Source organism: Tenrec ecaudatus, chromosome 2, assembly GCF_050624435.1.
Source record: "Tenrec ecaudatus isolate mTenEca1 chromosome 2, mTenEca1.hap1, whole genome shotgun sequence".
Classification (NCBI taxonomy): domain Eukaryota; kingdom Metazoa; phylum Chordata; class Mammalia; order Afrosoricida; family Tenrecidae; genus Tenrec; species Tenrec ecaudatus.
The window spans coordinates 48472115-48489949 of NC_134531.1; the positions used below are offsets into that span (position 1 = coordinate 48472115).

A 17835-nucleotide genomic window follows, 5' to 3' on the forward strand; every position below is an offset into this window, starting at 1 on the left:
TGGGTTTAGTCTGGCCCCTGCCATATTACCTGGACCTCACCCCAGGGACGTATGTATACAGTAGCTTCTTAACCTATTCCCCTTTTGGACTTTTTGAGCTTACCTCAGCAGAATCATGTTGTACTTGTCCTTTTGTGCTTGGCTTACTTCACTTAGCATAATTTCCTCCAGTTCTTCCCTTGCGGCGATGTGCTTCTTGTGTTCACTGCTTTTAGGGATGCGTAATACTCCATTGTATGTATGTACCACAGTTTTTGCTCCATTCATCTGTTGATGGAAATTTCGGTTGTTTCCAACTCCTTACAATTGTGAACTGTGCCTCAATGAACATTGGAGCACAGATGTCTGGCCATGGTTTGTTTCTTGTCTCTTCTGGGTATATGTCCAGAAGGGGGGGGGTGAGTTACTGGATCATATGGTAGTTCAATTTCTATCTGTTTTAGATATCATTAAATCAATTTCCATAATGGCTGTACACACCTACAGGTCTGCCAGCAATGGACAACAGTTCCTATCTCACCACAGCCACTCCAACACTTGTTACTTTCTGGTTTTTTAAAGTGGGCTACTGTTGAGGGTGTTAGGTGGTAGCTAATAGTTGCTTTAATTTGCATTAAACTTATGTGTAGGGATCTGGAACATTTTCTCATAAGTTTATTGGCCATTTGGATTTCTGTCCTTGAGAAACTCCTGCTCAGGTCCTTTGCCCACCTCCTCAGTAGAAGTTGGCTTTCTTCGTTATTGTATGTTGGCAGAGTTGAGGCAGAGCGGGCACCCTGAGCCCTGCAAAAGAGGCAGTTGTTGGGCCTGAGACCACAGGTGCCTGCAGGAAGTTCAGGAGGTGGAGTCGAAGTCAGCATATCTGGTTCAGAGAAGTGCTCTGAGCTGTCTTGGGAATGGACACACAGACTTGATACCTCCACTTGACCCCCAGATCTCCCCACTCACTGATCTGCACGGAGCTCCAGGTGTGAGGTACCTATCTGGTCACCATCTTGGCCAACCCTCAAGAAATAGTTTAAACCATTTTAATGACTGTATGTGCCCTCTGGTGTAGATGTTAGAACGATGATCAAAGTGAAGACTTCCTATAGATATTAACTGAGAAGACCTATTACTTTATCCACTGGTTCTAAATCTGTCTTAGAGAAACAATGTTTGTTCATTCACTTATTGCACCATAGCTTGTGCATAGTTCCTAAATAAGTACTGTTTTGCAGTAGATACCCAGAAGTTCATAAGAATGGTATCCTATCTTTCAATACTTTCTTCATTCTGTGCTCTTCCTGTTCCAACCATCTCCTCTCACAGGAAAAAAAAAATGCTTTAACAAAACCACAGAGATCATTCCTCTGTACTTCTGAGCTCAAAGCATGTCAAGGACCTCCCCTGCCCAAAATAAGAGGGTACACTATTATTTATTCACCCAAAGCATCAATGAGTCTGTATGGTAGTTAGTCTTTGTCTAGTTTTCTGAAACATTAAAAAGCACATTAAGTACTAAAGTAAAGCAAGGATGGTTACATCATTTGATCATCTTTCCAAAGAGTGCTATCCTCTGAAATCAAGAAATAAGATCAGTGTTAGTTAGCTTATAATTATATAAATATTTTCTGTATTTTCCTAAAGATGATGAAAAACTACACTTCGTAGCATTTCTCTCTAATCCAAAGACATTAGGTTTATGAGCGCCCAATATGACGACAAAACTGTACTTTTCCTACACTTGATGTGCCAGTAGTATGAGTACCTTAAATTGAGGATGTGGAGAATCCCGGAAGAAGTTGTGTTAGATTAAATTTAGAGAAACAGTCCAAGAATCAACCATCTAATAAACATATTTTAATATCTTCTGGGGCATAAAACCCCCCTCCATAGTACACACTCAAGATTTTAATATTTAATATGTGGTGATGACTGTCATTTGCAGATTTTACATGTTGTATGAACCCAATTTTTTCTTCTGACATTATCTGATGAATGAAATATTTTCACTTCTTAGAATGCACTCTGCAGTCCCAGTAGCCTTCAGGATCCTCTTGGGGTCAACTCTGGAAAGAAAACCAGTATCTCCAAATCTGAAGATCTCAAACGAGGCACGATTCTGGTAAATTCAGAAAACGCTGATTTTTCTGTCTTTCTTGTTAATACCTTCAATATAGACTTAGAAATAGTTATGTTGAATATTTTAATATAGTCTCTTTGATCAAATAGCAACAATACCAATATGTATTTCTGAACATTTAAACAGGACTGCAGTACCTGTAAAATTGCTACAATCACATGCAACTTGATTCCTTCCGACACGAGCCAGGTGAATGTGTCACTTACCTTATGGAAACCAACCTTTATCAAAGTAAGTGATTGCATTGTTTTATGCAAATACTGCATCAAATCAGAAAATATCAGTACTCTCTTTGGTGTGTGCAAAGCAGCATGTGTTCAGAAAGAACACAAGACGGGAAAGCAGGATGGTAGGGTCCAAGGCCCCGCTCTACTCCAGCAGCTATGTGGACACATTCTTTCTTATCTTTAGTAAGTTATCTCCAGGATTCCTGGTCAGTAATACTGTGTTACTTTGTACTTACACTCTCAGAAATAAATACTTTGGCAGTACCAAAGCATATACTTACCTTAAAGGTTCAGAACTCAGGTCAGGTTAAAGGTAGTGGATTTTATAGAGTGAAAATCTTTGACTCCAGGAACAAAGGATAGAGCCTGCATGTCCTATGGATTTATTGTATTCTACCAGGCTCTTCTTCCATATATATGAATTTCTTTTATAATAGCAGGATTTTATTGCATTTATATATATGTATATACAGACAGACATGTAACCCACAGTATATTCAAATCTGTATGGCAATGAGCTCTTTTCAAACTTAGTCCATTGTATTTTGTATTGTTTGTTTCCCTCTTGGGGGAGTATGTAGTTGAGCATATGATATTTCCATTTTTAGCCTTGATTTTACTAAGTTGCTATTCTGTAAGCCAGGAATTGTTGACTATTAATAATGTGATAAGTTCCAAATAAGTACCTGCATACATCTCATTACCAGAATGTAACTACCCCAGGAAGCAGGCAGAGAGGTTTTGATGCTTGCTTTTCCCCAAAGGGTAAATCTGAATATGTGGGTTTTCCTAATGGACTGAGAGTTGGGGGCGGGCACACATTCATCATTTGATACCACTAGTTTTGTTTGGGAAAACTGATGGATTTAACCTCAGAAAAATCCTAGCTTCAAATGGTCCTATTCAAGCATGGCAAGTACATTGGTGGTGGTGGTGGTGCTTCCTACGGTTAGGTGGGTTAGGTGCTGACAAGTCGTTTCTGACTCACAGCAGCCCTGTGAACCCTCGGGTCACCCTCCCAATCATTGTGAGCCCCGTGTCAGGCCTTGAGGGGTTTGTGAGTACTATGACATTAAAGACAAAACAAAACAAAACTTGTTTACTTTTCAGGCACGCTTTTCCAGCTTAAACCTTACTGTTAAGGCGGAACTTCAGAGTGAAAGCTCACTGCTGGTTTTAAGTAATAGCAATAAAATGAGAGAGGTAAGTGCAATGCTAACTTTTGAAAACATTAGACATTTCATTCTGGATTTTTCTGACATATGGTTTTATAATTGCTTATAGATCCTAAAGTGACTAGATCGACTCTCAATACATGATAGAGACTTCTTAATTCAAATTAAACTTCATTGTCTTGAAGCAGGATTTCACTCCAATTCTTTCTTGTAAGAAATAGGAAAAGCCAGGATATTTACAATCGGCATCCCATACTTGGCTCTCTCGCTTTTAACTACCACAGTCAACTGGTGCGTGTACTTCACCTTGATAACAAATGATGCACTTGTCATTTTCCTCCTTAAAAAGTGGCACTATGGAATGCAGTTGTCACCCAAAGAGCAGACTTGAACTCCATTTCCTTTAGAGGAAGTGATCTCATGCTATGCAGAAGCCAGCTGCATTCTTCATTTAGCCATTAGGAAATATGAAAGAGAAATGAAATGCTCTTTCCTAATACAGATTTAGGAGTCCTGGTGGTGTCACAGATATGTGTTGGGGTGTGATCCCCATGGCCAGCGGTTTGAAACCACCAGCAGCTCCTTGGGAGAAAGACGGGGCTGTCTACTTCTGTACACCGCTATCGTCTTGGAAACCCACAGGGGTTTCGAGTCAGCATTGACTCAAGGACAGTGAAAGGGAACACAAATTTAAGCTTGAGTCCTTGGTCAAAATAAAGTGCTATGTGTTTTTTATTCTTGCTCATTTATAAACTATAATAAAATCAATGTGGTAAATTAAGGCTTCAGGAATATTCTCCTTATCTCCCAAAACAAACACACGGCCATCAAGTGGATTCAGACTCATAGCAATCCTATAGGGCAGAGTAAAACACTGCCCACATGGGGTTCTGAGACCATAACGCTTTACAGGAGCAGAAAGCCTCGTCTTTCTCCTATGGACCAGCTGGTGGGTTTGAACTGCTGGTCTTGCAGTTAGCAGTCCAATGCATAACCCACTACACGACCAGGCCTCACATATCCTATGTAGTTACACAGCACTGAATAAGTCAAAAAGTTCTACCTGGAAGCACCCTATCAGATGTCCTTTTCAATTGCATATTTCAGATTATTTCCATGCCAATGACTTCCCAGAGTATATATTGTAAAATAACACACATATGTATATAATGTTTACATATGGTGAGTACTTAGCCTGAAAAATGTAGAATTGTTCCCCACAAGAAAATCCAAATTATTCTTTGTTCTGATAGAGTATGTTTCATCTTGTAAAGAGTATACTTGATTTTTAAATATCATTTGATTCTTAAATATTATTCTTAAATAACTAACTTGATAATTAGCTTTATTCTCCCTAAATCTTATTTTTAAATCCCCCTATGGAGATACCTACTCTAGTTTTCATCCTAAAAGAAAAGCATACCTCAATGAATAGTTCCTAGAAGTGATCGCTTTGTAACCCTATGATCTTGGGCTGCTGATCACATTTTAGTTTCTGTGTCTGAAAGTTCAAAGGAAGGTTGTAGATCTTGGTAGGGATCCACTTATGCCCTGTCTCCCCATCTCCCCCCAAAGGTAGATCTTCTAAACCCTAACCTCTATGCCTGTGGTCATCATCCCTGTGTTAGTGATGTGTGCATCAGCAGTGACCTAATAGCGAGTCTCTGTTGAGTCAACTCTGATTCCTGGCGGTCCTATGTGTGTAGAAGTAGACCTGTACTCTACAGGGCGTTCAGTGACTCATGGTTTTGAGGTAGATGGCAACCATTTCCTTTCCAGGTGCTCTGGGTGGGATCAAACCTCCAACCTATTGATTAGTAGCCAGGCACTTTAACATTTGTGCTGCTTGGGGCCCCAGTAGTGACTTATCTGGGGTGATTGATTGGTATCTATTATGTTCACCTATCTGCCCTGTTAGTTTCTTTTTTTACCCTTGATCTTCCCCCGAGATTGGAGGTTGAGATGGTCCCTGTTAATCCAAATACAGAAGCTGGAGCCATTGTTAGGCATTGAGCTCCCACCCAATTGTTTTCTCAAGAAACTGAAAGAAGGGACACAGAGCATAAAGTTTTGGTTTTTTAAGTGTATTCATTGTGGTTTTAATCTATTACAGTTGTTATCTTTTATGAAATCATTTTATTGGGGGCTCGTACAACTCTTATCACAATCCAGAGCATAAAGTTTTATTGAGGGTTGAGTTCCACAATAAAAGTCTCTAAGGGGCGGAAGCACAATGAACTATGCACGGCACCATTTCATTTCAGCCGATCTGACTTTAGATGCTGACTAAAAGCAGTCAACCTACACAAGGCGATGTACGATAAAGAATATTACTTACTGCCATCGAGCCCATCTTAACTCACAGAGACCCTACGTCAGTTTCTGAGGTGGTCAACCCTCAGGGGAGCAGACAGGCGCCTCTTTCTCCCACAGAAATCCGATGGCTTGAACTGCTAGCTTGTAATTAACAGTCCGACTTCTTAACCAGAGTGTCAGCGACCAAAACTCCCCTCCAACCCACTGTCCTCCAGTTGATTGCCGTGCATATTGATGGTCCATAGGGGTCTGAGACAGTGTGTCTGTCTATGTTTACAGGAGCAGACAGCTTCATCTTTCTGCCACGGAGCCGCTCGTGGGTTCCAACTGATGCTCTTGCAATTAGCAGCTCAATACCTTCCCCACAATGCTACCAGAGAGCCTTAAAAGCAAAAATCATTTATCTGTGCACTTGAAATCTGTACATTTTGCTGTATGAAACTATACCTCCTTTTAAAAAGCACATTAGAATTAGAAGGAGATCCGCTCAAGTTTTCATGTCAATATGACCTGTGCCTTCCACCCTCGTCTTAACCTATGGCCTTCCAACCCTAAGCTAACCCTTTTTTGTATCATGTGGTAAAATATATTAATGATATCTTTAAACCACATACGATTTTGGGTTCTCTTGGTGTTTTAAGCAGAAATTTCCCTACCCTGGAGCATGGTGATTGATTAACTTTTTTCCCTGCATGTCTAAATCTCTGAAGGACACGATGATAAACATTTCCACTCATAGTAGATTTGACATGGTGAGAGGTTGGGAATGGATGGAGCACATTTTAAAATGTAAACACAATGTTTTCCCTCTATGGAGTAATGAGATTAAGTGCACTTTTGGGTAGAAAATTATAGCCTACTAGAACTCAGTGTCCTAGGAGAGCTAATAGATGCTTATTAGCATTAACAATTTTGCTTCCTAATTTCCAGCTTGCTATACAGATATCCAAAGATGCTCTACCAGGCAGAGTGCCATTATGGGTTATCCTGTTGAGTGCATTTGCTGGATTATTACTGTTAATGCTGCTCATATTAGCCCTGTGGAAGGTAAGCGCCAATGTTCCTTTGACTATCTATTGCAATCAATAGCAAATTGAAATAAATTATGATGCATCCATGCTGTGGGATACAACATTGTATTGCCACACTAATTGAAATGGAAATGATGGCCAGAATGACACGAACTGAAATAATGACAAGACTGCAAAGGAAAGAAAAAAAATATATTTCAAGCATCCCTTTTTTGTAAAAAGAAAACAATGCATGTTAACATGGGACTACATGCATGACCAAAGGTTAGTAGAGAGGACTCCTGTGTGTCTGTAATGTGTGAAATTTTACTATAATTGTGTGTTACTTATATAAGTAGAAAGTATGAACAATATATCTTGGAGAAAAAGAAAACAGTGGATGCCTATGTAAACGGACGGGCATGTGATCAGTCGAGTCATGGTTAAAATGAGTTGTGCCCAAACAACATACCTTTAAAAAACTGAGTTTGTGTAGCTTAACAATGAAATGCTAACAATTATACAAATGTCACTTTTACTGCAATAACTGCCCTTTGGAAGTAGGGTGCAAAGAGGTTACTAGTTAGTTGATATAAAGAAGAATTTATAATTTGCAAGTCCTATATCAAATCAATTTGTCAAATTAAATAACTATCTATTCTCTGGGGTGAACCAGGGTTTTTATGTGGATATTTTGCTAGAGGTATGTGAGTTTTTATAACTCCTGACTGAGTCGTTTTCAATGTCCGCAGAACAGAGATGATCACTTTTTGGATAAATGTAATAGGGAATAAAAGTCTTTTTTTAAAAAAAATGAATGTCTTCCCAATTAAACATCAAGTTGGTATTTATTCTGGCATACTATCTACATTTGCTGGATTATTTTGGCTCTTATTTTATTAAATAGCTGACCTATGTTTCAGATGGAGATTGTGGCTACCTATTTGGGACTCACCTGAGCAACAGACTTGCCTCTAAATCAAATCATTTAGCTAGCAATGTCCCTCCTACAGTAGCCTATCTGTGTCTCTCCTTTCTAACGCTATGATAGTATTTAACCTCTTGTTTGGGTGGCATTTTCTCAGGAAAAAATGGGAAAACCTTTATTAAAGGTTCCGATTAGTGGTATTCAGTTCAGTAGCTAGAATCCATCATTTTTCTGCAGTGAAGTCTCCACACAGTGAAGTCTCCTGGATTCTCCTCATTCATCGGCCGCCACCGTTTTCTCTGTAGTACCTGCCTTTGCCACACTGTGGTACCCAAGGCTCATTTTGTCGGCTCAAGTTGTGCTACAAGCCATTTTCAAGATCTGTGTCCCTTTCATTCTAGCACCAAACTTACCTCTTTTGCTTCAGCACATTCCCGACAATAGGAGGTTGCAGAGTTGAGTTTTGGATAGCTCTGGCCGGTAAAGTAGAGGGTCAGCGAAAAGAGAGAAAGGCCCACAATGAGATGGATTGACAGTGGTTGGGCCAGAGCACAGGGTGTCACAAGGACTAGGCACTGTTTGGCTCTGCTGAGCACAGTGTTTCTATGGGTTGGAACGGACTCCATGGTGGCTCCTAACAAACAAACAGAAACAAAGCCTGACTTCATACCTTTCTTAGAAACAAACAAATACAACACGTTAGTCATTTTTTTAATTGGAGGGGGCACTAGTCTGGGAAAAAAAGGGGGGTGCTCTCATGGCATAGTAGGCATTGGGCTGCTCATCACAAAGTTAGCGATTTGAAAATACCAGAGAGAAAGAGGAGGCTTTCTACTTCCATAAGGAGTTACAGCCTCAGGAAGCCCCTGGGGCGGTCCTAACACGTCCTAGAAGGTCAACATGTGTCAGAAATGACTCAATGATCCTTAGAGTCAGTCCGATAAAGAAAAAATCTTCATCTTCCATCCAGTAAGTATATTGGTATATCGTTATGGAGTCTGACCTCTCCTTCCCAGGCTCCAAACAAGGTTATGAAATCATTGTTTGGACTGACCTGACCAATCAGTGTTTAGTTCGGTTACGTCCCCTGGAGAGACAGCAAGCTGAACTCAGATTCCACTGTAGAAGGAAGCAAGGGAGCGCCCACCCTGAGTGCTTCCCGGGTTCCAAAACCGTATTAAGCGCTTCGTCATCCTGTCCGTAAAGATCTGCAGCCTCAGGAACCTCATTGAGCAATTCCAGTCTAGCCTGGGGCCACTGAGTTAGAATGGACTTGATGGCAGTGTATTGGGGTTTCTTATGGCCAGTAAAGTTCCAAACAAGGATCTGGACCTGTGTCATTTTACTCCGGCATTCACACCTTTATGAGTTCATGGGAACATGAAATCTATAGTCCCTCTCATCTTCATTCACTCTGATCCTAACAACTGTCTTCTCAACTGAGTCTTTCAACTACATTTTATACTTACAGATATAGAAACAAGGAGAAATTAAATATCTCTTCCAAGACTGACAGCTAATAAATGACTGGAAGCAATGAGCTACCTGTGAATGATCCACCTGTACCTTTCCCATATAGCCCTCAACTGCAGGTTATGTGAATGAGCTCTTTACCAGGGACTTATAAGAATTGGGCTTTGTTCAAGAGGGCCAAGGACTCTCTGAACTAGACAAAATATTTGATTTTATAATGAAAGTCCCCGATTGGACTAGACTTTCGGCAGGTCAGTTGTACTGAAAAACTTACCCACACACCTGCTCTATGCTGGGCTTTCTCTGAAATGGGCACTCAGCCTGCAGTAGACAGGTGAGCTGTGCTCATCTTTAAGCATCTTCATATACCAACTAGGTTTGGAGCAGACTCCCCAGGATCTCCCTTCTTTTCCCATTTTTTCAAACTCTGGCCCTCCAGAGTTCATCTCCCTTCCCTACTCAGAAGCTCAGCTCCACTGAAGGACAGGCCAAAGACTTGCTTTGGAGCACAGATCTGCATTCACAAAGCACAGCCTTTGTAGTTTCCTCTTCAGAAGACCCCCAAACACCAGCCCCTTTCCCATTCAATCAGTGAATGCTAGTGGACAGAGTAGGACTTACCTTTGAAGGTTGCCGAGGCTGAAAACAACTGGTGGGTTCAAACCATAGACCTTTCAGTTAGCAGCCAAGCTAACCATGGTTCCACCAGGCCCCCTCTTCATAAAACACATGATAGAACTTAAAGCTTGATGACGCCTTAGTCGCTGAGGATTGAACATCCTCAGTGATTGAGGATGGAAACCCTGTAGGAAACACATGTTCAAATAGGTAGTGAAGCATGTCCTGAAACTTAGTACCACTTTATTGCAACATTGAGCACGAAGCCCCTCTGCCAGTGTTACCAGTGTGGCTTCACCCATTTAAGGAATCCTGGGACGGCAGAAAGTTCCTCTCTCCAGTATGTAATCAGGAAACTTTATTTCTCATCAAATCTATCTGTCCATAGGAAATGGGGAGGGGCAGGAAGAGAATCTCCCAGTCACCATGTCTATGCTGACTCAAAGCAGCCCTATAGGATGGGGCAGAGCTTCTCCTGTGGGTTTCTGAGACTGTAGTTCTTTATGGGAGTTGAAGGCCTTCTTTTTCCCCCGAAGAGGGTCTGGTTGTTTCAAACTTCTGACCTTGTAGTTAGCAGTGCAACACAGAACCACTATGCCACAATGGCACCATGAGGTGGGGAATAGCACTTAACTTTTTAGGACCCTTTATTCATAGGAATTCATTCTTTCAACATGTTTCAACATACACTCCAATCACCCAACTTCCCTTAAGATCTCAATGTTGATAGAGTGGAGTGGGTTGACCAATTTAGTTAGCAGAAGTCCAGTTTTTAAATAGAGCATTTACTTTGTGAAGGCAAGGAAAGTGGAAAAGAAGCCGCCTATTTCGGTGAGGTCGGATCCTGGGTGGGGCAGGAACGAATGATCCATCTGCATCACCAGATGGCTGTGCGAAAGTTGTGGCCGATTTATTTTAGATTCTGGACAGGTAGGCACAAGTCGAAGAGGTCTCGTTGTGAATCTGGGACTTTTCCAGTTAGCTCAGAGAAGCCCTGGAGACATGTAGGAGAACTGACATTCTGGGTAAGACAAGCTGTTGATGATTCTCATGTTCATTTGTCCTCTTGTCACCAGGAGGACGCCCATACTTTTTCCTCATCCCCTGCCAACTAGAGCTGGCCTGAGGAAAGTCAACCTTCTCGAATCTAAATCTCTGTACTTTTGTCTACTCCTTCTGAGCCTTCAATTGTTAAATCACTGTTATTTTCCATGTAAATTCCTTACATAATTCACCATAGTGTAATGACTGAATGATAGGGAGTTACCATACTCTTAAAGGATTTGATTATGGTCTTTGCTAGAATTATGTCAACCTAGACTCCAGGTGGGAAAAAAATACACAGAATTAAAAGAGAGAAACCCCACTTCTCTTTTATTTTCTAATATTTCTTTTTTCATTGAGAGAAAATATTTGCTAAACTAATTTCAAAACCCCTTCTAAACACACCCCCTCATGGTTTTATTATTTCATTTTGTGTATAAACCAAACCAAACACTGCCATTGAGTTGATGCCAACTCATAGCGACCCTGTAGAGCAGGGCAGGACTGCCCTTGGGAGTGTTCACTGTAACTCTAGAAAGCCCTGCCTTTCTCCCACAGCGGAGCTGGTAATCTCAAACTGCTGACCTTGCCGTTAGCAGCCTAATAGGTAACCACTATGCCACCAGGCTCCTTTCGTAGGAACGAAATGAATACATGCCCAAAGTCACAAATCATAATAAATTATGACTCACATTCGCTACTATGTACAGATTTGTAATATATTCAATGATAGAGTCTTTGAATGGGATTCTTTATGTAAAGTCAATGTAGACATCTGTCCTGGTGCATGCAATGTTAAACTGGGCCCCCCAGAAATCTCTCTATCACCTGGACACTGGTGTATAGGCCAGATTCCCTATCGGCTCTAATTTTCTCAAATTATGGCCATTTATTATTTGGTGGGAGTTTTTCTGCCCCTTCCTTAAAAAAATTTAAGACAAAATAGAATCAATACCAGCTAACTGCAGTTTTGATAGTTCCCAAAATATTGTACAAGAACACTTAAAATTACTTTAAAATTTCAAAATTACTTAATCTTTTACTTGGAGACTTGGTATAGCTTACAAAGAAGTTAAAGTAAAATAGTCGTTTATTAAATGTCATTTTCTTGACCTTCCCTATTACTTAGGCCTATAAAAAAATACCCAGAATTGCCAAAATACTATTGAATTAAATGTTACCCAAGTAGATTAGAATTTACTACCTAAATTTATATAATTAACTCTGTTATGCTTTATATTTTCTTAACAGATTGGATTCTTCAAGAGACCTCTGAAAAAGAAAATGGAAAAATGAAGTAATTTACAAGAGACAAAACCAACAATTTTTCAATGATCTCTCCTCAGGTTTGCCTCAAATATGTGACAAGAAGTATATAAGTGAAAACACAGTCACATTACTTTCTGTAATCCATCATGGATTAATCACTTGGAAAATAACAGATCAGGCATGATCCAAAAAACAATAACATAGAGATATATTTTATAAAATGATGAGTTAGTTTTATAGATTTATTCAGTTTTTTAGCATTTAAGCAAAATTACAATGTTTTCAGAGAGTTACTACCTTGTACAAATGTTCATATATCAAATAGCCAATTGAAATATTTCAAGACTGCATTAACGGATTTTTGTAATTTACATGACAGTATTTGTAAATATCATGAGAGGAATTACCTGACAAACAACCCTTGCTCAGCTCAAATGAGAAACTTTTCCGTGGTCAAATCCCTATGCAATATGGACTGAGATTAGAATGAAAACACAGGGAATACATTCAGCATCTTTGTGCTGGGTTCTATACCTGGGATTCCCCCAAGGTATTTAGAAAACAATGACATTGAGCTGAAATCCTAGCGAGGATGAAACATAGAGAAAGACTCGTTGTTTAAAAACATGTGCACTGAATGGATTAATTTAAGCTGTTACAGAACACGCTTCCTTTGGATACTGAGCTCTAGAACTGTAAACGCTTTTATATTGAAAACACAATCAACGCCGTTTTTATTTTGCGTGACTTCACAATAACCTGCCGTGAAAGGCCGCATTGCATGGGGGTTTGCTGAAATGGTCTCGGGAAGGGCAGCGGCTGCGTGGATAGAAGAAAGGTGACGCTGAGACCCTGAGGTCGTTTTCTGCTGAGCACATTTTGAAAGGCAGCGGGTCCCAGGATGTAACCCAGAGTAGGAGTCTTCACAGCTCCTTGGTACATGGTTCACTGGGATCCCTCAGTGTGATGGTGTGTTTCTTTTGCCTTTTTTAAGAAGCTATTTAATTTTCCAAACACAGTTCCTATTTTTATAAAGAAGAAGTATTCTATTTCAAGATGGAATTTTACCAAGAAGTCAGTATTTTTGAGTATCCCTATGTAAATAGAACCCCAGAAGTAGGTGCCTCTTTGTTCTTGAAGTCATCAATATGTTGCCTTGGATTCTACTGTAGCCCAAGCTCTGGGTTCCTCCATTTTTCATAAGAAAATAGCGAAGAATGAATGTAAAAGCTGTATGTGTGAACTACTGCTGTAACGTTTGCTGATGCTTCTGCAACAATGCCGTCTCTCCACCTGAATGACCACCCCCAAAGCAGAAGCTGCAATTATCCAGGAAAAACTTGCTCTCTCAAAACAAACAAGCAAACACCAAAACAGCAACTCCAGGGAGAAAATGGGTATCGTGGTTGGATTTTTTAAGCACTAATTTCTACGGAATTCTCTGAGGACTCAGAGCCAGCCCACCTCCTGGTTTTCTGTCTCCATACCTAACCTCCAGAGGGTCAAAGTGATGTCTCTGCGCGGCATCAGTTCACCTGTAATTCAAAGAAAGGCTCAATGCTTTCTGAGACTTGGTGTCTTCCTGCTGGTCTGCCAGTTGCTCAGAAATGTCCACTTGGGGGGATTTCCTTTATTCCAGCTAGTTCCAAATTCAGAAATTATTCTTTCCATCCGGTCTTCTTTGTCCAACACAACTCAGGGTCTCTCACAATCAGTTGTGCACATTGCATAAAATTAAGTGCCCACTAGGCATCGATGGTAGCTGGCCAAAGCACTCACTGAACCAGGATGTGTTCACTTAGACCAAATGAACTGAAGACATTGCTAATCCAAAGAGGAAAATAGAAACTATGAACTTTTCACATATTTTAGCAAGGAGAGAAAGAATTGTTCAGCCCATACCAATAGTTACTTTTAAGCCCGGCACAATTTTTAATATAAGTCTCTCCTAATTATTAAGGAGACTAGACTATTTAAGGGACTAGAGATTCTATGCCTCTAATAATTTGCTGAGATTCATACATACATGTGTGGGTTTGGCATGTGTATGTGCACACCCATACACACAGATGAGATACAAAACAACATCAAATGTCAAAGTTGGTTAGAAAAGAAAAACACACAAAAGCTATACCAACAGGACAGGACAAGTTTGATTTAGCCACTTTTCATATAGTTATTATTTTCATAAATTTGTATGGGTGCATCCCACAGCTCTGTAATTATCTGTGAATCATATATGCAGACACTCAGATCAGGAAATAAGTCAACAAATGTCCGAAATCACCTTTGGACCAATATGCTAAAGCGCATTTGATGACTAAGACATACATCCAACTCTATCATTTTACTTTCAAATATGGATTAAGAAAAATGGGGGCCTTAAGACTATTTATAAACTTACCAACTAAATTGCCTAAGAATTTTGTTTTGCTTTGCCATTGCTAGTTTTAAAATAATTATTGTTTTAATTCTAAATGAAGTATGTATATAGTCTCTTAATTGACCAAATTTAGTACACTATATTGGTAAGTGGCTAACAATCAGCTCACTAGCAAGAAAAAGAGTCTTTATTCGTATTATTTGCTCATTTCAGTGTCTAAATACTCTCGTCATCTTTGATCGGCTACTAATGTGACTAGCTCACAAAATTTCTGAAAACCCATCAGTCAGTTCTATAGAAGCAGGATGAGTTAGCTTTATCACACCACTGAGCAAGGGGTGGGTAGGAGAATAAATATAGAAATGAACAGACTAATTTATTGATGCACATGGAATATACATACACACGCACACATGATATAATCATTTCCAGATCATGCTGATTGTATCAAACCTAGTAGGTATCATGCAACATAGTTTCTCATTCTTCAACTTAAATGTCTCGAATTTTAACCTTCCTTTAATGTGAAGAAAATGCTATGAGCTTGTAGGACGAGGAAGCAAAAAACATATATGAAGGTTGACATAGGAAAAATTTCCGATTTGCACAGACTCAGAGGAGTGACTTCACTTTCTCAACATTGAGAAAGGTCCAACTTGAACTTCAGCTTTAACAATGCAATTTATTAAGCCAGCTTTCTGTGAGCACCAGAATCATCTTTGGGCAACAAAATTTCTAAATATTAATGGCTGATTCTTTTAGAAATATCACCAGAAATTTCTTCCAAGGTTCCTCTGATTGGACTTAAATCTCTAATCTCCTACCTTCCAGTTAGAAACTGAGAGTAACTGTACGACCTAGAGATTCTGAAATACAATAAGCCGCAAAAACCCTTGACTTGATGGTGACACACACCAACTCCTCTCTGGGGCTCCGTAAGGGAGCAGACAGCCTCATGTTTCTTCCGAAGAGCACTTGGTGGCTAGAAGCTGCCTGCTTTGCAGTTAGCAACTCACTGCTTACCTGACAGCGTCACCGGGGCTCCCATAAACAGGGCTAAGCGGTGCCGTTCCCCAAATGAAAGCCATGTTGTGCAGCATTGTTAGGTAGATCACATACCTGAAGTTCAAACTTTATGTTTTCATTTGAAGAGCAATTTAGTGTCTTTTCTCATCTTATTAAAATGTAACCTCAAATTTCCAAGTTTCAGTCACAACCTTTCACTATCAACCTTGAGGACATATACAGGGTATCAGCCTGGGCTCTTACATCCTTCCTGTTGCCCTTTCCCACTGGCTCCGAAATATTCACTTCTTAGCAGACAGGGATGGATGCACCTCGGTGAATTAGGTCCAATCAGAAGCTTTGATCGCAAGCCTCAGCGGAGGTTTCCAGGATCGCTTTGTTTGCTTTTTTGCGGGGAGATGCACAGTGAGAAATATTTTCTTTTGATTTGGAGCTTCCTAAGCAAGGCCCTGCTGTGGCCTGTGCCTCCTGCTAGGCCTTGGGTGGTGATAGGTAACCACTGTTGGGGAGCTGAACCTCTGCAATCCCTAAATTATCTGGTAAAGCATGGAAATCACCCCAACCAACTAGAAACTAAAAACTTTTTTTTTTCACTTTTTAAGATTATTTAATGCTAGCATCTTTTAAGTCCAACTGGTCAGAGAAAGAACTAAACCTGGAGTTTTGGATGTTCTACAACAGAATGAGAATGTATAGTGTTTTATTTAGACCTAGTTTTATTTCCATATAAATAATAATGACCATTTAAACAGAAGAAATTGTCCAAAGAACACAAAATGAAAACCCGGTGTCCTCTTGAACAACCTGTTGTTGATACTCTCTTATCCTCCTCCTTATATTTGAAGAGAGAGAAAAAGCTTGCATGGGAAAGAATTGCTTCTCTTTTCCCCTTAGCTGTCAAACAGCAGACTGCAGCCACATAGAAGCCGTCTTTCTAGCACACTGTAGCATCATCTCTCCGGTGCCAGGAGACGTCCTCCATCTTCTACCCCGTAGCATCTTGCACCTGGAGAGAGAAATTGAAAAATGAAAAAGAGGGGTGACAAAGCTGCTTCTCTTTACATACATGGATCCTCATCCCCCAAATAGACTCCATCCACATGTTCTTTGCCCAAGGGAATTGTTGATTAAATTAGAACAAAGCAAATATTTACCTGTCCATTGACAAGGCAAACCTCCTGGAGTTGGACATCACATGGACCCAAGTAAACACGGTCACCAGCAGTAGCACCAGCCCAGTGCCTCTTCACACTAGAACAATTTCAAAGATCACGCGGGAGATTCCAGCATTTCATTCAGAGATACCCCTGTCCTTACTCAGGATGCAGCGGCAACTTGACATTCCTTATTAGGAAACGTTAGCCTATCAGGAGAATGTTATGTGCTATGTATTACTACTGTGAGATTGTAAAATTATGAATGGACAGTATAAAGAACTGTATCCAGTTTATCAAAGAGGGAAATATTGTAAATAAAGGCTTTGGTGCTGAAAGAACATCGGTCACATTCACCACAATAAGCCTTTCTGCTCGGTCTAACCGAAAAGAAAGCTTGTTGCATTCTTTTTTATTTGTTTTGGGAAAAGGCTTATTAGACTCAGTAAAATAATGGTTACCTGCTTGTCTGTGAGACTTGTTTTAGATAAGCTCCTTAGAAGAAAACATTTTTATTACATTCAAGGGCAACATACCATGGTTTTGTGTAATTTATTCGTGCCTAAATCAAAACTATTTTTCAAAGAAGTTATCAAGTATAAGTCAAGGAAGCGACTGTAATTGGAAACAGCTGAGGTGATAAGAATGTTCTGAGTGTTGCATATGTGGGCTCATCCTGCACACTGGTTGGAGGTAACACGTTATTATTTTATTTTGGTATAATTCTGTCTTATCATGTGCATCAGTATTTTATGTTTCTGTCAAAATAAATGAAAATTCTGACTTATGTATTAAATAAAACCTGGCTCTTTCAAAGAAGAATATTACTGCTGTGGTTTTAAGAACATGAACTTTTACCCAACATTTATATGACTTCTTTCGAATCTTCAACTCTTTTTTTAGCTTCCATGCAAGTGTTTCACTTTTAATAATCTAAAAGGAAAAAACAAAACATGAATCTGTCTGTGGTGCTTCCTGTACAAACTATAGCGATGTGATTAGTGTTTTGAAAAGTTGAGATGAAAACCACAGAATCTATAATACCATATTCTTTTTCTTAATGAGATATTTTAATAATAAATTACCT

The 17835-nt window shown here is 39.8% G+C and overlaps 1 protein-coding gene across 2 annotated transcripts in view; it reads left to right on the forward strand.

Moving 5' to 3' along the window:
* ITGA1 (integrin subunit alpha 1) overlaps positions 1 to 17570 on the forward strand; it is a 203102-nt gene extending 185532 nt beyond the window's left edge. For both annotated transcript variants that reach the window (XM_075541021.1, XM_075541022.1), the window contains exons 25-29: positions 2003 to 2107; positions 2252 to 2356; positions 3463 to 3555; positions 6774 to 6890; positions 12168 to 17570. In XM_075541021.1, coding sequence (XP_075397136.1) covers positions 2003 to 2107; positions 2252 to 2356; positions 3463 to 3555; positions 6774 to 6890; positions 12168 to 12212 — 465 coding nt within the window. In that variant the 3' untranslated portion in view covers positions 12213 to 17570. The remainder of the gene's footprint in view (positions 1 to 2002; positions 2108 to 2251; positions 2357 to 3462; positions 3556 to 6773; positions 6891 to 12167) is intronic.
* The last annotated feature ends 265 nt before the right edge of the window (positions 17571 to 17835 follow it).